Consider the following 24,736-nt stretch of genomic DNA (forward strand, 5'->3'; position numbering starts at 1 on the left):
CAGGTACTGTATATAAGCATTGTATGTAGACAATAAAATCACTTTTTCGCAACTTACCTCATTCCAGTCACTAACACCAGCTCTTCGTGGGAAGGAAAGGAAGAAGAGTGTCAGTGGAGGTAAGTATGTTTGGAAATACATTTTCAGTTTAAGAAAATGATAACTTCCAAAACATACTTACCTCCACTGACACTAATAGCTAGAATCCCACATTCAGAAGGTGGTGAGGACAGAAAGCATCTGCAGAGAACAATTCCCCATTTGATACCACAAGAAGTGGTATCAAAGTGGGGAACACCGCACTACATTTAGAACAGGTATACTCTTCACCCAGAACTACAGAAAATTGAAAAGGGTGGAATATAATACAAAGTATGATGGTAAAGCCCCGACCAAACAGCCGAGGTTCCACAACTCAGGTTGGATTTAAGGGGTCATGGTTCCCATATCCCAGTGCAGTTGGACAGCAGATATATATATCTTTGTGATAGGATCCCTACCAGTAACCACAGAATTATACTTTTCGAATCATCGGATTTATGAAAGAAAGAAAGCAACACCAAAGTGGACAATCCTTCTGATCAGCCTGAAAAATTCCAAAAGGCAATATCCCAGGCTTGGATTGATGGGATCATATATTCCATACTCCACCCAAGGTCCAGAATTCATCCAGTCTGGAGTTACAAACAGTTGTCTTTACTCACCCAAGTGGGCAAGGTGAATTCTGCTTACATATGGAATTATGGAGAGGATGAGGAACACTGCCCCACCAAGGACCAAAGATGGGACCGTGTCACGTTCGGATTTACAAGGAGATAGTGGACCCCCTGCATGAACAACATAAGACCTGACAGTGTTCATAAGAGGGTCCAAGCGCACTTCTGGATAAACTTCTGAAGCCACCTGGTTAAAGTAACAGGTGATAAATCTCTGAACATTGCAGCATCCCAATGAATAAAAAGGCTGTCCCTATGGCCTCAAAATGGTTCTGTACGAGCCACATAGCATTTAAGTGCCCTGATGGGACATAACAAATGATCAGGGTCTGATCTACTGTGGAGATAAGAAATGCCAGGTAAATGAATAAGAGAAAAATATTTGTTTCCTTCTCTGGTAACGAGAATTTTTGGAATAAATGATTGGTTGGGATAGAGCTAAACATAGGTAGAATGATAGAGAGTCCACTGAACATGAATAGCAAATAAATCAGAATGACGGCATCCGGAAGCTAACAGTAATAAAAAACAGACTATGAGGGAAAGGTGATATAAAGAACAGGAGGCCATGGGATTGAAGGGATGATGTGATAAAGCATGTAAAACAACCATTAAGTCCCAATGAGTTAGAAGGTAGCTGATCAAATGAGTCCTTAGGAGAGGAAGCTCTAGCGAAAGAAAGAACAGGAAACAGGGATTCTAAATTCCCCCCAGAATATTCTGTTTCAGAATGAAAATTCAAATCAGCACCTCATGGAGAGATACTCCATGAAAGACTTCATCTCGCCCCAAATCAGATCACAGACAGCTTCCACAGAGAGTGGCTCCCTCCAGACTGCTGACCACCAATAGATAACAAAGAAGGAATAGACGAAAGCCGAGTAGCCTCCGTGCTTGAAACCGTTACATGGGAATTCATATTCAATTTTTTTTTTGTAAAATATTTGTAGGAAAAACAAATTCAATGAAACATTTCTCTGGATAACAAAACAAAGAATTCCCGATTATTAGAAAGTGAAAACTAAGAAAATGTAAATCATAAAACGTTAGTCTGAATGCTTGCACTGTTGAGAAAAAGTGATTTTATTGTCTGCATACAATGCTTATATACAGTACCTGCATAGAGGGTGTGTCATGGTCAGCAGTCGAGTGGGGTATATAAAGACTGAAGCCAGTGAACACAACGTCAGATGGTAAAGATGAAGATCGAGAAATAGCTAATAGTGTCAGCAGAGGTATGTATTTTTTGGAATTGTTATTTTTTGCAATAATACAATATTTTTTTCATTTACAGCTAGTTAAAAGCTTAAAATTGTAATAGTAATTTTGCACAAGTAATACTGGCTATAATTCTAATAGACAAATGGCAACTTGTGTGTCCTGTTCAAAAAGCATTAACTAAACAATGAAAGTGATTTTAAATTTTAACATATCCACAGATAAAAAAAAATTACTTGAGAACAATATTTTGGGCAGATGCTCTTTATCATGCTTGACATTTACAATAAGTGTCACAGCAGCATAACTCACCATGTGGAAGAAAAGCTGATGTTCGAAAGGAGTTGTGTGGCAAACCAACATCACCGTCAATAATTCTAAAATCTAACGTATACTGAATTTTTTCCATTTCAAAAATGTCATCTGTACAGTAGGCCTATGGAGAACAAAAACTAGTAAAACATAATCAAAGTTTATTAACAACTTGTTTTAGAAAAAAGTTGTATTATTGAACAGAGTCCATAAATAAAACAGGTTTGAAAATCTATATAGCAAAAGTTCATGTAAATTGAAATAAGGCTATTCTTCAAATATAAAAATTGCTAGAAAACTATACACTAGCTGTAATTAACACATACTAAAGACATCATTTATAGTAGCAATAAAATGAATGTATGCTTCTATAGGTATAAAACAGTTGGGACAGACTATATCACAGACATTTATTACATGATTAGAAGCATAATGAAGATCAGAATATGTGAAACATCTTCCTCACCCTAATGGTGTTAGCTAGTTCATCTGCTATACCACCAGAGCCTAATAAGACTAGGTTAAGCTGATTGTTTTCTGACTCGAGAAGCCACTGGCTATTTCGACTCCAAGATGAAGGCCTGTAAATAATGGTACTCATTCAGTGACATATTATCAAAGCATAAGAAACTTTTGCAGACTGAACTATTTAAATGTTTCAAATTATAGTTTTACATTGAAAAACAAAAACAAAAAAACAACAGCTGTAACTTTTAAGAGCTCATATATAATACTTAGTTTTAACATCATTCCATAAATATGAGTTGAGGAGTAATATCACTTCAGAATTATGGTTGTTTGAAATACTCCAATTTATCTAAAGTTGTTTGAACTTTTCACTTTAAGTACTGAAACCACCACTATTTATAGTAAGAATACCATCTCTCATAAGACAACAGAAACTACATTTATTTGTTGGCACAGAAAGAATAAGTCTGCATATCTTGTCTCTCTTATTAGAAAAACTTTTGCCAGATTTTCTGCTTTTATCTTGTCCTGTGTCTTGTACTAAAACATACAAGTAACACAATGCACATTCACAATGAAATACATGATGTGGCACTTCTTTATATCTGGAACATTAAATATTAAAAAAAAATTTACATGGATTTTGTACCAAATACAGCTTGATATCTAAATTTAAGCCTTTTATAATTTATTGAAAATAACTTACAAAATAAGGTTAACTGTACACATGTTAGGATGTGTGCATAGCTCTTGTACAAAAATGTACAATTCCACCATTAATTTTTGTTACTTAGAAAATAAACGATTTACACAAAACATTCAAATTAATCTTACAATATATAAAAATTAAAATATTACACACACATACATTTCACCTGTAGTGATTAAACTGAACATTAGAATTTGTACATCAAAAACTTTATGTGACCATATTATCTACGCCAAAAATTACTCTAACTCAGCATTTCTCAAACCGGGCTCCACAAGTCATGACTTATTTTTCATAAAATTTAATTTATATGAATTAAAAGATTTAATTTTGGAATACAGCTTTTCATGTACACTGAATATGTTTTTTCAAAACAAAAAACTGATAGGTTTGGGGTTTTTAAAAAAATGTAAATTAAAAGAGGTCCTTGGGTTACTATAGTTTGAGAAACACTGCTCAAATTCACAGTTATACAAAATAGAGATCTCTAGCTGTTTCCATTCAATCAGACTATGAAGCATTCAACTATCAGCTCAACTTCCTAGTGTAATCAAACTGACTCAACTTATAATGTATCACAAAAAATATTTCTCTTAAAATTACTGCATCTATTGGCATTACATTTAGCACATATTTTCTATACATATATGCTAACGCATTAAAAAATGTAAATCTTTGGTCTAATATTTGTCACCTGTATTAATTTCAAAGTTTAATAACATGTTAATAATATAAAACTTACTTCCTAAACTTCCTTAAGTTTATATAACCAAGTTTCATTGTGATACAATAAAAGTTGGGTTTTTTCTTTGAAATAGCATCATAAATTATTCTTGTATCTATGCATAAATTCCTGACATACACCACAAAAAATGTTGATATTTAATACATATAAATAATTAAGACCATTTTTTTTTTTATTATTGCTGAGATAGTTTCATTTTAAAAACATATCCAAACAGTCTCTACCTATTTGATGTTCATAAAATTATTTGTTTACATTTTATTTTGCTCACCTGAAAAGTAATTTAGCTGCAAAAACAATCAAAACTACCACAAGATTGATATGTCTGCTTGTAAAAAACTTGAAGTTGCTTTCAAATTGTCCAAACATATCTTACTGAGGAGCAATACTACTGTCAATTCTAATATTTGGTCCAAGCCAAATATCAGCAAAATTACATACAGTTCAAATATACGTACTATAACACTAACAAAATATCAGGCAATAGTAAAAGGCTAGCATAAAAAAAAAATCTGAGCCTGTGACTAATCTGAAATATTTTTTTAAAGGACAATGCATGACAGACCTATTGCACTGTACCAAAACCACGAACCATTGCATAAGACAAAGCACCGGCTGCTAGTTAAATTGCTTCATAACTTATACCGTTACATAACTTGCCAACTGAGCTTTAAAACAATATTTAATTCAGGTGAATATCACGTAAGTCTGATATATGGCCCATTTCATGAAAAAGGATGTACAGTATACTCAGAGTTTGTAAAAAAAAAAGAATATTTCAGCCTCATGAAATGTACAAAGTCTAAAAACATGTCATTCCCTCTTAGTGTTGCAAAAGCTAAATATGTAATTCACACTCCACACAAGTAAAAAAAATTCCAAATACCAATTGTTTTGAATTTTTTTCATACTTTATTAATTTAACTCTGAAAGCATTGTGTCATATATAAAATACAATATTTTGCAAGAGCAAAAGCTAATATATGTTTAGAAATATTTTTTAATTAATGTTTGATTGTGATCATACAACAAAACAATTTTGTCAACTGGCACAGGTAGTGGGGCTGATATGATTTGCATACAGAAAACTGTATATAGCAAGAAATATTCAATAACTCGTAGTTTTCAAAAATTACAAATAAAAATAGATTTTTAGTCACTTCAAATCTGTTATGAAGCATTTAAGCATTTCACAATTCTTCAAAATACTAAAAACCCTTCTTGTTCGTCAATAAATGAGTTTCCATGGTTTGAAAATAATGCTAACAAATTAGCAAACTGCTGGTTGGTGCTGTAGTTTTGCTAACAAAATTATGAAAGCACTAGAAAAACATGTACATTTCTAAAGTATCAATAGATACATGATGCATGCATTGCATTCATTTTTGTTGCAAGATTTAAAAAAAAAGAAGTATACTCTAATTATGATTAACAAGATTGTTTCATTTGCTAGTGCCATGCTGGTTTTGCAATCCCTATTCAAACAGCATTGCACACCCACATTAAGTACTAGAAAATAGGGGATAGCACGGTCAAATCTGTGTGTGTATGTACAAATTGGGCACATGTAATCATCTTAATTTCCATGTTCTTCACATAATTCTAGTTCATTTTTTTTATCTTTTTGTTTCATTTTTTGTATGTTGTAATCCTTCATTTTCATGTTAGCAGTTCAATTTGCTAGCAGACAACATTGGAGCACGAGTGTGAAAAGGTATGAAAATTGATGAATATTTGATAAGTTGATTGTTTAGTGATTAACCCTCTCTCAATGGACAGGTCAAAGGATGCATGTCACAAAATATTAGTTATTTTTAAAATTTAATTAAATAACTTGATTATCATTTTATGTCAGTAAAATTAGCATCTCAATGTAGTTTATAATTCAAATTTTATAATATGTTTTAATTTCTTAATTTAAAAAAAAGTAAAAGGAAACTTATATATTCTTTTTCTTCTTATTTTATTACACCTACCATACAACGTCTATAGTGGTTAACAAATTACAAATTCAAACTTCAAGTTAGAATATAAAATAAGAATCTCCGAACCTTGTTGATTTGCCAAGATATCAATATATTTTGCAAACCTATAAGGGTAGCACCATTCATTTTTCCATTATTTTGAAACCTCTTATCTACTCACACCTACTTTTCTTACATACATGTTCATAATCAATAGAAAAACCATATTCTAAACTACACAAAACTGATAGTAGATTGTAACTGGCTTGAAGGGGAAACTTGTAATTGACAAGAGATGTTGCAGTCTATTGAGTAAGTCATTGCTCTGAACAGAAATGAGATTTTTTTTAACCCAATTATAGATTAGTTAGAAAGCCAGATGTGTATCAGTATAGTAATTTGATAATTTTTTGGTTTTCTAAAATGTATCTTTGAAATCTACAAAAATTAATTTGTCTTCCCTCTCCAACTGAGAGAATAAACGAAGCTTAAAGCAAGGCTTAGCAAGTACAATGCACAAGTACAAATCAATTTCATAACATTGTAATTACTAGAAATAATTGTTGTTCTCTATATTTATTGTGTTATGTTTAATAAAAACAACTAAAGATGAAGCACTTATGAGGAAATAGAACAGTACTACTCACTTCATTTCACATTTTTTCATCCAGTAAAGTTTTATAATGGTTACGAGGTGGGTCAAATTGACAGACCCAATATAGACATAGGGTAAAAAAATTAGCAAATAAAATATAAAGAAAGAAAGTTTGATATTTATTTACAAGGTTTTAAAAATTATGCAAACAAAATTTGAAAATTTTCAGATGAAGAAAAGTAATTTTTCTCTTAACAAGAAAATCACTTTTGCACTCAGAGCAATCAACACCCTGACTCCATATTCAGTCAAATGTTTAATAAAATTACTTAACTAAAAATTTGGAATTTTTATCTACAAGTGATTTTTAATGGTTACTGAAAGTTTGCAAGATACATAAAGCATATTAGAAGTTATAATATGGAAACTATAAAAGCCAATTTGGGGTCACAAACTTGGCTGATTTGGCCAAGCCCATAGCAAGAGTTAATCACAGAAACAGTTTACAATTAAATACGTTTGTAGGACTTACCTATGTGCTTTTTGAGCTATGACTTTTTCAATAAGATTATCCATACAGTTTGGAAAAGCTGGACAATGTTCTTTTATGGGTCCATGTACAAAGCCTAGATGTCGAAGAAGCATTAGCATCCTTTCTTGGTCCAGCCTATCTAAAGCTTTATACCTATTGGAAAAAAGAAATATACAAACAGCATGTTATATTAATAAGTTATATCACATATAATGTGATATTTGTTCAGTACTATAACAAAAAACAAAAATGTAAACCTAAAACTTCATGAATTTTTTTTTAAAGCCGTAACATGGTGCAAAGATTTTACTAAATTTCTTTTAAAAGTCATACTTTATTGGAAAATTTAATTTGTGGTAATAAAACATGTTGCAAACATTTTCTAAGAAATTCTATTGAAAATATATATATTTTTACATATAATTCATTCCATTAACATTGACTACATACAGCTAGTGTACATGAAAATGTTAAATGGGCTATATAATTAATATAGTTTTGGAAACATTAACTAGAAAAAACTATCATAAAAAGCCTTTAACTCCAATTCATATAAAGAATCCATTCTTAAAAAGAGAAATGGGTTTTAAGCTTTATTTCCAAATACTATTTAAAATCAAGCAATTTTGTTTGTAGTTGATTCAATGGCATCTTAGATAAGATCTGTGGCAATATACTTTTTCATTTACATTTAGGCCATTCAGATAATTTTTATCACCATGGATAAGGGTATAAGGTTTATAGAATAAAGGAAATAAAAATTATGCCAACAACAAAACTATCATGAAAAGTTGAAAAAGCATTTTGTTATAGTTTTGGTTTGCATGTTATATCTATACCTAATGTTACAATTTTGGGCATAAAAAAAGTGAGTTTTGGAACAAGTTTAATTATTAATATTTAGTAGATTATGTTTTCCAATCTTAACATATGGCTCCATTGACAATGCAAGGTATCACACTCTCAAAAATACCTTGTATTTTTGCTTTATAACATTCCAAAGTTGTTAAAGGTTAATTGGCTACTCTTTGACAATATTACTTTTCAACTGATGTTACATATTTTCAACAGGATTAGTAACAAGGTTTTAGGCTGGTTATTCCTTAACTTTTACGTCATCGCCTCTTTTTGTTTCTCTTCCAAATACTTTTATCCAGCAGTATAAAATTCTCATTGTCACAATTCCATAAAACCCAAAAATATAACTTAGTTACCCAAAAGCTTGGGTTGTTTGTCAGTTCATAATTAACTGTTCTATTCATTCCTCTAATTTTGTGATTCCATTTAAACACTTGATAATGTTGCTAAGTGAAATGCAGAAAGTTGAATACATTATAATAAAACATTTTTTGAGTCACAGTACATTGTTTAAGTTCACGTTGCCACATACAGTCATGTTCTATCTGACAACTTAAGAACTTGACAATAGCTCTGAAACATAGTTTCCCTTACAAAAGGCTTTCATGTCCAAAGCACACCAGACCTTTCCACTCACTTTCCATAATTCATATAATGTACAATGATGATAATTTCACAGTGCCCATTCCAACAGTCCAATCTCAAAAAAATCCACTGGTGCTGCTTCAAGCAACTTGACTATTATGCCTTCTTGTAGGATGGAATTAACTCTCTCACTATGGGTAGGTGAAAGTGCATATGTCAAAACTTTTTAGTTTTATTCAAAATTTAATTCAACTACTTCTTTATCAATGTACACAAGTAAACCTGGCATCAAAGGTAATCAATAAATCAAATTTTAATACAAGTTTTAATTTATTAATTTCAAAATGAAATATTTAAATAAATTCTCAATCTCTGATTGTCTGTGTAATGTAGCATTGTTCACTTTATTTTTTCATCCTCCCTCTATGATGTCTTGAGTTTAATGTAAATTATTCATTACAGCATAAATACTGCTGAGGTACAGTATTATTTTTATAACCTTCAATCTTCTTTGTTTATAGATATATAAACCAGAAAGTCAAACTCACTTCCACGTCCTCCTATCACATTGTCTCTTTCACAAATCGCCAATAAATCTCTTTGATATTTGCTATTCCATCATTTATAACCAACAGAAAGAAAAAGTTTTAATTTAATGAATGACATATAATGTAACCTTTTCCTCTGTACAAACGTTTAGTTATTTTGCATTCAGATTCAAAGTTTCTATCACAGAGTTCAGATTGTCCAGCTAAAGAAATTATTTTAAGACACTTATGCCTTAGTTAGAAAGCTAGTTACATTATAATAGTTATAAAACTTTTTAGACTTCGTGTGTATTATTATTTTGTGTTCTTAAGAGCATATTTCAAACAAGTAAAAATTATTTTAATTACTAGTAATTTCATAACAAGGAATTTGGGCTAAGTTTCAAAGGAGAACTAACAGCAAAGAACATAAGAGACCAAACATAAGTACTAAATATATTGTTTTTTATGTAAATTTTTTGTTTATTGTTATAAAATTAATTAAATATAATTAGGAACGTATTAGGTTAGATAGTGAAAATCAAATTCTCCACCAGATATGCCTGTGAGTAGCTCATGCATTAGTCATTCAATACTGTAATTTAAGCTACATGTTTGCTGTGTGATTTACAGCTTTCATCATGGGATTATTAGTTAGACACATTTCAAAGAGCAATATAACAATAAAATTAAATAAAAACAGATATAAACTGTTCTGAGTGTTAAGCTGTTTAAGATAAACAATTGTAATTTTCTGTTACAATCTGCTGTCATTCGAAAAAGAAAAAGAGGTAATTTAAATTTATTTGTATTTTTTGTGGTGGTTACAAAACTGGTCATATAGAGAATATAATATGTAATACACTGTTTTACTGAAACAAACTTGTCATTCATTTAGGAGGTTCAAGAGGTTATGCAAGTGAAATTTGAAAAACTAAGAAGAAAAGAAGTATTTTTAATCTTAAGAAAATCATATTGCACACATAGCAGTCAACACTGACTTCATATATTCATACAGATCTTTAGTAAAAATACTTTATTAAAAAAAATTTACTTTGTACACAAAACACTTGCAATATTTAAGAAAAACCTGCCAAATTTTGTGAAAATATGCTTACTACATTAAATGTTGAAAGATCAGTCAAAGTGAACAAGCCCATATATAGAGAATTAACACCCCATTTCATTCTCTAGCTATTTAAGTTGTGCAACATTTGAAATGAGCTCATACCCTCTTGCTTCACTTCCAGATGAGGATTCTTTTTGATTATGTTCCACAACTTTACCAGGGACACGTGGACAGCTTTTGCAGATGACTTTAGTGTTCACAGATTCTCACCTTTTGCAAAACATCATCCTTTGCTTACCATAGGTAGAGTATGACTTGTTGCAAGTCTCTTTCTGATGAGTCCTGGTGTTCTACATTGATCCATATTAACTTGTTTTCCAATATTATTAAGTACAAAGGATATCCCTGTTTTGGAAGTTCTAAATCTTCAATCTCAACACATCTTTAAGATTAGTGTGTATGAATATTTAATATTGGAATAAGCTGTTACACTTTTCTCAAAAGCTATCAATTTTTGTGGCCTCACACGACCTCTAAATAAAGCTAAGCAATGTCAAAATGTAATTCTGATACATTCTGTTCAACTGTGATTTATATTGGCTACAACTGTCATGTTACTTGCTGATTTGCATATTCAAAATCATTTTAATATAATGTATTAGGATTTCAGGCTGCAACATTTTCATGTAGACCTCATTTTCTGAAACTCCCTTTCAACAGTTCTATTGCTGATTCTCACTCCTTACATAACATGCATTTCTGACAACGTTTAAAATTAATTTGACGTTTAAATTTTGTTCATGCCATAATCCTCCTTGGACGTTTTTTTTTTAACATGTCTGTTTTTTTTTTACAAGACTTGAAATCTCCTACTGCAACTAATGGTTCTAATACTTTTTTTTTTAACCATATCCTTCAGAACATTAATTTTTTGAGCTTTCCACCACTATGAAAAAGAAATAAGTTCACCATCTATTTAACCTTCTTACTGTGGGCTCACCTGATTCAACTGAGTTTGTAACCCTAAGGTGGCCATCAGAGTTTCTATAATATAACTATTAATGGGTCTTTTGTATCTTCATGAAATTTGGCAAGCTTTCAGTAAACATTTGTCCATGAATACATGTAGTCAGAGTGTTGACTGCTTCAAGTGCAAAGTGATTTTAGTGTTAAGATGAAAAAATATCGTTCTTGATCTGAAAAATTGTCATAATCTCTAATACCTACTAAATAAATATCAATTTTTTTTTCAGTAGAACTTTATATTTTATCTGTTATTTTCTCTACCCTAACTCTATATGCATTTGATCAATTTGACTAACCTTGTAACTACCATAAAAAATACAAAATAAATCTAATTTACCCTTTTTTTCTTTCTAGAATGACTGCAAATTGTAACAGGAAATTACAATTGTTTATCCTAAATAGCTTAAACATCATAGCACTATACATCTCTTTATACTTAAATTTATTGTTTTATTGCCCTTTGAACCATGTCTAACTAATAATCCTACCACACAAGTTTTAAATTACTCAGCAAATGTGTAGCTGAAGTTATTCTATTGAATTACATAATACACAAGCTTCTAATGAGCATATTTTGTGAGTAATTATTGTTATTACTATTTTTATCATCTTACCTGATCTAACCTAATCAATCCTAATAAGTTTCTAATTTTTACATTTTACTTACTTTTATAATAATAAATAAAGAACATACATGAAAACAAAAAATATGTTACATACCCATGTCATTGATTTTTTGCTGTTGACTGTCGAAGAAAGTTAAAACTACTTGTTTTATATAATGATGATACAGGTGGGTGTGACAAGTAGGTTTCATTTTCTAGTTTATGTTACCATACCATAAAGAAATAAGATTGAAGGCTACAAAAATTATACTTTGCCTTAGTAATCATTATATCATAATGAGTAATTTACATTCAATTCTGTACTTCTCAGAGGAGAGGTAAATAAATTAGATAAGAGGGAAAACCTAGAGTACAAATGTCACAATTCTCATAATAGGGGAGATTGGGGATTCTTTAAAATAATTCCTTATAAAATTAATAACTTAAAATTTATATAATATTCATATAAAATGATAATAAAGTAGTTTAATTAAATTTTGAATGCAAAAAAAAAGATTGTGACATGCACACACTGACTTGCACATTGCGAGAGGGTAAAAATGCATAAACAATTATAGTCACCCCCTGGAGTTAATATACAAAATCAATTCATCTATTTTAAAAGGAATACTGTTTTTTTTACAAATTATTCATGAAATCACATCATAATAATAAGAAAAAGTATGAATTAAATATCTCTCAATATTCTTATCAGAATACACCTTCTACTATATTAGGTAAAATGTGAAAATATAAGAACCCCTTCCATATTCTTTACTGACTATATATTTTCTGAAACAAGCAGCATCTAGTGTTTAAAAATTGTAAGAAAAAGCATTATTTCAAAACACACCCCTAAACACATTACAACCAGATCAAGATTAATTTAAAATATTTCTAAATGGCTGCACTTGTATGTCCTTTTATAATTTGAATGACTCTTGTTGAGAATATTTAAAGAGAATTTAGATGTTTAATCATATTCAACTTCCTCCTGCAGATACTTACAGTAGTTCAGTAATTATAACATGCGAGATTTTTTGATAAGACTAATTTCTAAGTTACTGAACCATTATCTCTTAGATTAAAAATCAACTAAAACACTCAACAGCTATAGCTTAATAATTTTGTTTACATAAGTTTAAAGAATTGGAAAAAAGTCCTTATCATAATTACATTTGATTCTCTTATAAGGTTACTGAAAGAACTCGAGGGAAAGAAAGCACTGAGATTTTGTTGCCTTTTGTGTTCTCATATGCTTTAGTCTAACAGGAGTATTGGTATAAAAGCACACAAGATATCAAGAAACTGATTAATGGTATTAATTTGCAAAACAAATTTATAGATAGACCTCCTAAAATAAGCTAGTTAAAACAATTTTTTTTATTCAATACATTTTTGCTCAATTGATTTTAAGTACAGAAAAGTGATACTGTTTGCACATTAACACAAATATAAATACTCTATTTTTAAAGTTTTAAATTCATAAGTAACTGAAAATATTTTAAATTTGAGATAAAATTTTTCATTACATTTTTTTCTAATTTTGTTTCAAGGACAGAAACAAAACCCAACAAGAACAAGATACACAAGCAATAGTCACAATGAGTACTTATTTTTTTTCTGTGACAATCAAATCTTAAAATAAAACTAACACATATACACATTCATTAAATTAACATATTTTAAACCTTTATCAATTAGTCTTTATCTAGTAAAATAGTGATTATGCTATACAATATACATATCATAATCATATTTGACAGTGGCGGGGTTAATATACAGGATGGTCTCAAAGTTAGTTGCCCATGAGAAGTATCCTAATTATCGTAATTTTTATGTTTTAGATTCATATAGAAGTATACGTGAACAGAATGGCAAATGAACTTTGTGTACTGATCTACAAATAATATATTATCCACACAAAATAGGTTTAAATGTGAGGTGACTTTCAAATACCCTATATTACTAAGTTCCAACAGCATTCTTGTACGGTGAAAATAAACATAAGCAAACTTTCTTTAAGTTTATAAACTTAGAATTTCCATGAAAGTTACTTAAATCATTAAGTATTATACACACTAAGCTAGATATTAATCTTACCTAGAGTCTTCCCTTAAAGTTTCTGTAATCTTGCTGATGTCTTCTTGGGTAATTACACTACCTGGTCCTATACTTGTAAAATGGTAAAAAATTTCTGCATTTTCTAATAAAAGTTCTTGGAAATTTTGCTTTGCTCGTTCTGTAATCTCCTTTTGGTGTTCATCATAAATCTCTTGTAAATTAGACTCTGAGAGAGCTTCAAAACACTCTCTTCCCATAAACAAAACCCGAACTTCAGAAAGTGTTTTGCCAGGAGTTACGTACCCAGTTTCTTCTAGTAACTGCTTAAACTGCTTCCGCATTCTAAAGCAAAAGAGACAGAAAAAAAAAGTATTCCCCTCTAAGTAACAAAGAATTCTCTTTTATAAAAGGAGCTACAATTCAATAGCTCTCAAACATATATGGATTTTAAAAACCAACCTAAAACTATGGAAATCTATTACAACCAGTAATTTTTCTTTTTCTTTTTAAAATAATGTCATGATGGTCATTAATATTTTACATATGATGAATACATGAAGCATTACAGCCTAAAATCGTTCAATTTCATATTCTAATATTAAGTTCAAAAAATTACACTCAAAAACAATTAAGATCCTTAAATAAAATATTAAAATATGTTAACAAAATAAAGGCTTACTCTTTCCTCTTCTCATCAGCCTCTAGTGATGCCTTGTGTTCTTGAAAGCAAGTTTCTGCCTCAGAAGTGTCTAAAATATCCTGAGGAATTCGGGTTTCTGTACTATCTACTAAGTCACTTTCCTGCCAGGAGTGTTCATCAGGACTCTCAAGAAAATACTGACTAAAGTCTGGATGTTGCTGGATCTTGACCCTCACATTTCTCCAGTCACTGATATGGTAAAAAAAATTGGTTTGTGAGGCATATTAGAATAATAAAAAGAATTGTCATACCATAAATCACTTTTTACTGAAAATTCAAATAGTGAATAAAATACCTATTATTTGTCCTGTCATATTAAGGTTTTGATTTTTCTGGCAGATTGTCTTTGACATAAAAAATATATTGTATTATCTACAGCAAAATGGAAAAGTGCATAAAGGAGAGTGTTTACTACCTTATTATACAGTACAGCTGACTAATTTAACATTAGTATTTTTGAAATTTTTAAAGCTAAAGAAGACTGCTCCGAACAATGATGATGATACAGGACTGATGCAGTTCTTGGGACTATTTCTACTGAAGGAAGTAAACAAGGAAATTAACAAAAATACTGACTTACCCAAAATGGCAAACTGTTCTGTCAGTGCACGAATAAATTTTTTGGAACATACACAACATACAGCTCCAAACACAAAGCAGACATTGGTTGGTGATTTGCAAAACATGGCTTTATAGCAACTGTGCATGAACTTAAAGAGCATTTACCACTACTTTAAGAAGTACTGTTTATGGCATGAGAGTAAATATGCAATTTATTTTTATAAACTTTTTCAAACTAATTCATCATATGTGTGTGAAAAGCTTATCCTAGTCCCATTTTCTTCTATATGGTGCATTTTGCAATGAAAATTAACAATAAATGACACTGTAACTATTTACTTTGTTCTTTTTTATATGCCAAAGTATTTTCTGATACTTTTTTGTTAGCAAAGTGCCAAACATTTTGGGGACTAACAAGAGAGAGAGAGAAAATTCATCTCTTTTGTATATAATATTTCAAAATGTAATACATCACTTAATTTTAATTTCTATGAAACATAAGATATTGGTAAAAAATAATGTGATATTTAATGGCATGCAGACTGAACTGCTTAGTTTTACTTACAACATTTAACATAAATTAGACTGTTATGACTAATTTTTACACTACCTGACAAGAAGTTGCAGGTTTGTTTAAAACCCCTCTTAATTCAGATCATCATCACATAATGTCAAAGCAGAATACTTTTAATGACACATTTCAAATTTCATTAAAGGCAAAAATATATTTGGTACAAGAAAGCTTATACCTCCAAAGAAACTATTCACCATTAGTTAATACTTTAATTGAAAAAATTAACAATATTTAAATATTAAGTGAAAGATAAAATATAATTTCACTTCAAATTCATGTATAAGTTAGCTTTAATACTTTTAAGCTAAACTCTGAAGTTCATTCATCTTCCCAAGTTGCTTTCTGAAAATGTAACAAATTTATTTATCATAAAATTATAAAATTAAAAGGATGCAAGTATGAAACTTATTAGGAAAGCAACTACAAAACATTCTGATTTACATAAACAGAGAAATTATGTTAGATCCAGTATAAAACATAATATTCTCATTAGTAAAGATTACATGTACTTAGTTAAACCACCCTAGACTCAAGAAAAATTCAAACCAACTAACTATTTAAAATCAACAATACATTTAATAGAAATATATATATATTGAAGAGTAACTTACAATATTTGATTGAATGCATATATAATTGTAAATTAGTGTAAATATGAATCCAAATCTTTACACCTTGTGTACCATCATTCACATTACCATTCAGTTTCATGCTAGCCCCATTAATCAAATGCATTCATTTGATCAACTACTATGGTGTTCCTCAAACCATGGTAATTATAAGCAAGTAACAAAAACAAGGTAGCAGGTGATGTCAGAATGTTGCTCTCCTTCTAGTCAGTAGTTCAAGAAAAAGAATGACAAAAAGTTGACTTTCCTCTAGCCAACAGTTTAAAAAGAAAAAGTGTGCTTCAGTGCTAACAACCAGTTGCCTTCCTTCTAGCCACCAGTGACAGATCACCTTAGTAGTTTTGTCATATCAAGTGAATCAAACAAGAGACCGCCAAACCACTGTATCTGGATGTAACAATTCAATCTAATGTAACTTCATCTCACAAAAAAATATTTCATATACTCTTTTTATATTTCTTAATTGTTTATATAAAATATAGCATGACCAAAATTATAAACTAAATAGTAATTTTCATTATTTTGAATTATAATAGGTTTGATTTTAATTTTTTTAATATTTTAATTATCAACCTTAAATTTGCATACAAAGCATTAGGCATATTTTATTTTATTCTTGACCTTTCCAAACAAAAGGGGTATCAGTAATATCTCTACCTTTTCCTTCTCACAGTAGAAATAATTAATCAAGTTGCATTTAAATTACATCACACTAAATATTAACTAGTTTTGGCTTTAAAATATTAAGGTAAGTTGATTTAGTTTTCTTGTCATTTTTTAGATTGTGAAGATTTTTATGTTGGTCAGAAAGTTCCATTTTATATGTACAGTTAATTTCAACTATACTGATTTTTATTACGTCCACCAACAAAAGCGTATGTTTACGTTTTCACTCATGTGTGTTTGTCGGCAAGATTTCTCAAAAATGGCTGAATAGATCTGGACAAAAGTTGGTATACATTTGGACTACGACCCAACTAAGAAATGATTTGTTTTTTGAGGGTCCAATTTAAAGGTCAAGTTCACAAAAATTTATACAATTGGGACCAATTTTCACACAATTTGTGCTCTATATCTCTGTCAAAAATAAAAGATTTTAATGAAACTTGGTGGACTTATGTAGAACATTATTCCTCATTGTCCTGACAAAAATTATCTATGTCTATTGATAATGACAGACACATTTTCATACTTTTTGAAAGTCAAATATGACTGATGCTGCATGGAGGAGGTATGCACTCTGAGTGCCCCTCTAGTTAACATATTTTTTTGTTTCTTTATTTCATTTAGCATAATTTAGTTAGTAAACATTGTAGTATTACTTCATAATTCCATATCTTGGATAAATCTCTTGTTTTTCTTAACACAGCTCTCTAATTAATTCAAGTCTCCTGAATATATCACAGCCTTATCCATACACCATAAGCCTATCTAGAATTACCTGAGGTATTGTGATAAAAACAAAATTATGTAACTTTTAAATATAATTTGAGACAAAAACATTTTCTAGAATGAAAAAAAAAATGTCTAAAGAAACTATAAATACATCCAAGAACTGCTGTTTGTTCATAAGTAATTTTATATTGTCACTAGACTACAATGTTTTGCAAAAACTACATCTAATCACTTTTCTGTAAAGCCATAAAACACTTCTCACATCAATTTATTCACTCTACATTGACATAAGTAGTTTATATACTTTGCTCTATCCAACAGTAGTGGTTTGTTTTGAATTTCGCGCAAAGCTACACGAGGGCTATCTGCACAAGCCATCCATAATTTAGCAATGTAAGACTAGAGGGAAGGCAGCTAGTCATCACCACCCACCGCCAACTCTTGGGCTACTCTCTTTTATCAACGAATAGTGGTATTGACCGTCACATTATAACGCCCCCACGGCTGAAATGCTTTGGTGTGATGGGGATTCGAACCTGCGACCCTCAGATTGCGAGTCGAGTGCCATAACCACCTGGCCATGCCAGGGCCCCAACAGTAGTGAAACTGTATACATATTTTCAAAGCTGAGCTTCATTAGGAGTTGTTGAGACCATATAATGTGAGATTGTAAAAGGGTGGAAACAAGACTGTATTAATACAATCAGTGAAAGAGAAGGAAATCATGTGAGAATCAAACGTTCTCAAGGGGTGATAGTTTCTTAATAAATATATATATATATACCTATGCTTCCGAGTTAGCAGAAAAATTATTATAAGTGCACTGGTTACAGGCAAGACTCCACTGAGGTAAGCATAGTATAATTTTTTTCAATTTTCTTATTGATTTACACTAAATAATTGTTACAAAATGAACAAATATCAATTATAAAAATATTTGAGTTACAAACTGTTCAAATGGATAATTATTATTTTTCTTGAATGTTGAAATTTGATATACAGATATGCACTGAACACCTGAAAGGTGCTCTTCAATCTGGATAGGATTAAATTCATAGAATACATGTGTACATGTTTAAAGCATATAAAAAATCTAAGTAATGTAGTGTTACCAAAATGCACTGGCTTTTCTATATATTAGAAGTTGTTAATCTAATTGATTTTTACCAATAATTATTCTATGAATATTCCACAAATTTATTTTATGAATGATCTTAATTTTGATTGGCTCACAAAGGAATTTACTGACGTTTGATTGCCTTGACTGCACTTTTCTGCCCCTTTGTTATTCATGCTTGATTTTGCAAAATTTATTTATTTCAGTTAGCTATGAAATGTGAGGTTAGAGTATGTGGTGGGAGTTGTCGTACTTGCCCCGTCATTTTTGTCGGGCTATACGCTAGTTCTAAAATAAGTTTTAAGAAACCTACACATCAAATGAAACTTGAAAAATTTATCTCATCTCTAACCACTCTTTGTTATTAAAGACAGTAAGATATCATTATTACACATATATAACTATTGCTAAAGTCTTCTGTACAAACACACATACATATTGATATATGCATAAAGCAATAGAAAAATCAGTTACATTTTACATACTGACTTTCGTTCTACACGTTACCATTAACAAATACAAACTCATGTCTGAAACACTGGTTACCTACATTTGAAGGATTACTAACACTATCTTTTTTTTTAAATATTATGCATGTTTGTATGTAGCAAGAAACATTGTTGTTTCATCTGAGTTATGTTTATTTCAGTTTTACTATATTCTCTGCTGTACACAATATTTCATACATCTCTCAACTCTTAAACATCACAAATATTTGTTTATTTAGTTAATTGGTTATACTTAATTGTTCATTCTCATTTACTTACTGTAACTTTCAGGGTTGGGAATTTGTAAGAAATCTGCATGAAAAAAATGATAATTTGTTTATGCGCAAAGCGAAATACAGCGAGTCTTTTGGACAAGTCACAATTTTGCGAAAGACATTATACAACAAAATTGCGACAGAATCAAAAACACATACAAAACCAGGCTCTGTTTGGTAATCTTCTACACTCTCACCCAAGATCACATGAATGATCTGGTTGCGTTTTCTATAGACAAGAGACCTGAACCCTTTTAGTTAGAGATTTTGCATAACCCTATGCCAAATTCATGCTCCAAGGAAAATTTAAGATGCCAACCCTGATTTGGTGGCTACATTTCCAGTTCACAAATTATAATATAGTTTCAACGACTTAGGCATATTTGAAACTGAAACAAAGGATACCGGACATACAAAATGGATTCTGAGAAACAACGCAAACTATAGAGCATTTGGTATGGCTCACAGAAATCATTGTAAATAATTTTAATCAGAATGAATGCACGGCCACCTGCTTCCTCGTTATTGGGTAAGCCTTCAACAGTGTATGGTACAATGGGTTAAACTTTCAAATAAAGTGAAATATTTGCCTGAAAAAAACAAAACCAAAACATTTTACACCCATGGGCATGGCCTGAAAAGAGCCATTAGCATGTGACAACTTACGGACATGCACTGGCTGCATGTTATTAAAACAAATTTTTCTAACTACTGGGTCGAACACAATTGGAGGGAGAGCTAGAGGTCCCAGGTGTTCCTGATCCTCCTGTTTCTCATGCCCAACAAACAACCAGAGATTGCACAGTTGGTTAGTTACTTTAAATTACCCAGTAAAAAGAATGCAAAGTCCAGTCAACTTAATGATAAAGACCAATTTATTTCTTCAACTATAAGTTCTATAGGTTAGCTTAACCAATGTTTGTTCATAGGCCTTAGTCAAATTAGATGCTAATATAACCATTTCAATTCTTGTTAATTTCTCGCACGCTACAAACCTACAGCTCACCTTGTTACTTTATCTAGAACACAAGCTCAGTATTCCAAAAGTGAACAAACAAACTCAACTCAATATTGATTCAATACTTTAGACTCAATGTAACTAAGAAAATCAAGACTAATCTAATGTAGCTTAACTTTTTTTTTTACATAAAGGTGGAAACACTAATTTTAAAACCATCTTGGTTGCATTGCGAATTGATACTTGACTCCAACCACATACTAAATAATAGCCTGAATAACGTTTAAATTATCATCTTCCATCTAACAACAGGAATCCGTTACCTTTTTCTTTTCTTCTTCTAGAAATTAATAATAATACAAATAAAATGTTAAGACATTATTCAAGGTCACCATTTACTGGTTTAAATGCAAATATTTTCCACAGTAAGGCCTGCTTTCAAGTTATTTCAGCAGCTTCAAACAGGACGAACAGACTAAATGGAACCAAGTTTTCAACAATGAATTCTTCCCAGCCAGTGTAACCTCGGTGCTAAGTAGAACAACACTGGATTGTAAAAAAATCATTGCTAACTCCACGGTCAATAATCTGTGGTTGGAGAGTTCAATACAAATACATGTTTATAATGGGTGGTAATGTATCATAATTCTGAAGGAAAAACACGGTGTGTGTGCATGAGAGAGAAAAAGAGAGGGTGGTGGCTGGGTGTGTGGCTTGGGGGTATTATGAAATGAGCCATTTATTCTTCGAAAATACTTTATTCATTAAAAATATTCATTAGAAATCAGTGAACTGTATAGTGAAACTAAAATTTGAAAAACATGAAATAAAATCAGAAATACTTTATATTTTTTAGAATGACTGCAAATTGTAATAAATAATTACAATTATTTATCTTTGGTTTCTAACCTTTTTATATCTGCTTTTTTTTTAATTCTATGGTTTTATTACTGTACCTTAAACCACACTAAGCAATAAATCTCTAAGCAGGAGAGCGGAGAGATTAGGGTAAACAAATTATCAGGTTACATCATGCAACATCATAACATGTGTTTTGCCAGGAGTGATTATGAGAAATGTTTTTATTTAAGTTTTCTTATCTAAACTAAGATGTTTAATTTTTACATTTTAGTTACTTCTGTTTAAATAAACATAGATAAGAAATTTAGCACCCACCTTAGCTATAAGCCTATTTGTACTTGGAAACATATTTTGATAATACTACTTTTTCTCACACTCTGTTGGTTATACACAAACTAATTCAGCTTTCAAATATACATCTTCGTAGAACATAAAAGATACAAGTCACTAAAACAGAATGCCATAAAAACACTATGATGTATCTGGGATTCTAACTGAGCTATAAATAATTAAAATATTCCATTACTGCTCATAGCATTGTATCATTCAACACAACATTTTCTTGGAAAATGCCAACTATGAATGACAAAATATAAACAAAGGAACAAAAAAGGGGTGGAACATTAAATTTTGCTTTTTCTATTGGTTATAAACGTGTATTTAATACAATGTGGATTATAAAATACACTAAAGTTATGAACAGTTATGGGAGGAGCCTGGTTTATAAGTTAGAAAACTTTATTTATATCTCAGCAAATTAATTTTGAAATTAACTCTGTAGAAAGGTTGTGGCATCCATAGTTTGACTCATCAGTACACAAGGATTAATATCATGTTTAAATAATTGATCACATCTCACCTACATGTTAAGTCTTCTTTCTGGAAACTAATATACCTTACACCAGTTTCACCTTCTGCTTGCACCAAAGTAGTATTTTAATAACACTCACACCTGGCCTTAATGGGTAGGCAAAGTCGGCTCTTGCCTAGGCTAGCAAAATTTAGGAGTGGCAATAAAAAACGTACTAATAAGGAATTGTTAAAAACAATAAATTAGTCTTCGAACAAAATTTAAAAAGAAACAAATAGATAGGAAAGCATAAGAGAGAATAAGATAAAAGAAATAATGGCTTACAATGAGGAGAAGAATGGTGATAGAAATGAAACACAGCAGCATCTGCAATGTTAAGAATATGAAGTCAGTATGGAGACACTGTATTAAATTTCAATATGTCAATGTTTATCAAATCCTCAGCTGTTGTCAGAGATTTGTTATTGTTGTAGCAAGTTCCAGTTTAAACATCATGAAAGAGTATGAGATACCTGTAAGATGAGTAGTGCAGAAATGAATCTGAATACAGTTCTTTCCTTACCAGAAGACTCTCAATCTAGATGATTCCATGAAATCTTAATGCCTACTGTAAAAATAACTGTGAAGAATGTAAATGAAAGTTTTCCGTCACTGAGTGCACCACAGACAGATAGAAAAACACCATTTTTTAGTTACTGTTTTGATAACTCTACTGTATTTATCAATGTTTTATCACAAAATATTGGATGGTAGACATCTGTCTAGTGCCAAGTACAGTAAGTGAAAAGCAGCGAGGAAAGTAAAAAAGACAAAGAAAAACAAAGGCTTCATTGAAAAATATGTGAAGAAGAACAGTGAAAAAACAGAAATGAAAAATAAACATTACTAGTACGAATTCAGACAGTGCTAGTGGGTTTTCAGCAAATAAGGACATAGTTTAGTTTAAAATAGTAAGAAAAACTAAAAATATGTTGACAATGATAAAATTAATGATCATGGTAGTTTTAAGAAGTCCTACACAGTAGCAAGATATCAAAAATGGCTGGAGACAACTACTTGTACTAAAAGATCCACTACAAGTAAAAGATTTAATTCAGACAGTGCTAGTGGGTTTTCAACAAATAAGGAAGTAGTTTAGTTTAAAATAGTAAGAAAAACTAAAAATATGTTGACAATGATAAAATTAATGATCATGGTAGTTTTAAGAAGTCCTACACAGTAGCAAGATATCAAAAATGACTGGAGACAACTACTTGTACTAAAAGATACACTACAAGTAAAAGATTTAATTTACACAGAACAAACATAGAAGATGATGTGATAAAATTATTACAGCCACCATAACACTATATGAGAATAAACATTGATCCCTTGGCTGATTTATTCAGTTAAAGGAAATACAATGTACTGTTTCAAAGTTACTTACTGTAACATTAGTATATCCAGGGGACTTTCTGGTTCTCAAGAAATATACACCCAAACCCCACCATTTTCTTATTTTTCCATTTGACAACACTAAACAGTAGTCTCAAGTTTTAACTTTCATTATCAAATTCCCATTAAAATGCAACTTTAAAGTTAATTGTCCTGTGAAAAACAGTGATCAATTTTTTCAAATTTCTTGTAATATTTCTTTTAATATGCCCCCTGAAACCTACTTGGTCATGTACAATTATTATTTGCATGCTATTAAGCCAGGAGGTTTGACAAACTGACTTAGATACCCCGCTCCCTTTAAGGAATTATGGATATGTCACTGTGCAAGGTCAGTCAGCATTAACCCTTTCCAGATGGGTCACGGGTGAAAGACCATGTACGTTTGTTGACTCGCATTCAAAACTTTATTGAACTGTAGATTATAATTCAATTACCCAATTTAAAAGTAAATATTAAAAAAACACAGTTAAACATCAATTTTTGTGTGTCACGTGGTATGTTGAATGCAGTACTGGTTCAAATGAGATGTTTGTGATGTCAAAATACTAAGTTTGTACAAATTAGTAACTCAAACTACTGATATTGACAAGCTAGAATATAAAATAAAAGCCTCTTATCTTTTCAATTTGGCAAGATATTGCTCATGTAATAAATCAAACGCAGTGGCCCCCTGCCCACCTCTTTCCATTTTTGGAAACAGTCCTTTATATGCACTTCTATGTACGACATGAATAACCTATCCAAAGCTCAGAATGTCCCCTAGTTACTTTCTCAGCCATTTTAATGAGTTTGGATGCCATCTCTTTCTTTTGAACAACTATTTCAATAAGGTCGGTTGTGTCTCTAGTCTGCTCAAAATTTCATATTTTTTTAGACTGAAATACAGCTTAGTTACTAAGATTGATAAATTGAAGTGGAATTCTATGGTACTGATATA

The 24,736-nt window shown here is 30.7% G+C and overlaps 1 protein-coding gene across 18 annotated transcripts in view; it reads right to left on the reverse strand.

The window, feature by feature from the left end:
• LOC106461353 (rho GTPase-activating protein 190-like) overlaps positions 1-24,736 on the reverse strand; it is a 196,619-nt gene that overhangs the window by 75,856 nt on the left and 96,027 nt on the right. For all 18 annotated transcript variants that reach the window (XM_022388263.1, XM_022388264.1, XM_022388273.1 and 15 more), the window contains 5 exons: positions 14,673-14,882; positions 14,033-14,335; positions 7,260-7,412; positions 2,713-2,827; positions 2,247-2,370 (listed from right to left, as the gene is read on the reverse strand). In XM_022388263.1, coding sequence (XP_022243971.1) covers positions 2,247-2,370; positions 2,713-2,827; positions 7,260-7,412; positions 14,033-14,335; positions 14,673-14,882 — 905 coding nt within the window. The remainder of the gene's footprint in view (positions 1-2,246; positions 2,371-2,712; positions 2,828-7,259; positions 7,413-14,032; positions 14,336-14,672; positions 14,883-24,736) is intronic.

The sequence above is a fragment of the Limulus polyphemus genome, unplaced genomic scaffold (genome assembly GCF_000517525.1).
Source record: "Limulus polyphemus unplaced genomic scaffold, Limulus_polyphemus-2.1.2 Scaffold941, whole genome shotgun sequence".
Classification (NCBI taxonomy): domain Eukaryota; kingdom Metazoa; phylum Arthropoda; class Merostomata; order Xiphosura; family Limulidae; genus Limulus; species Limulus polyphemus.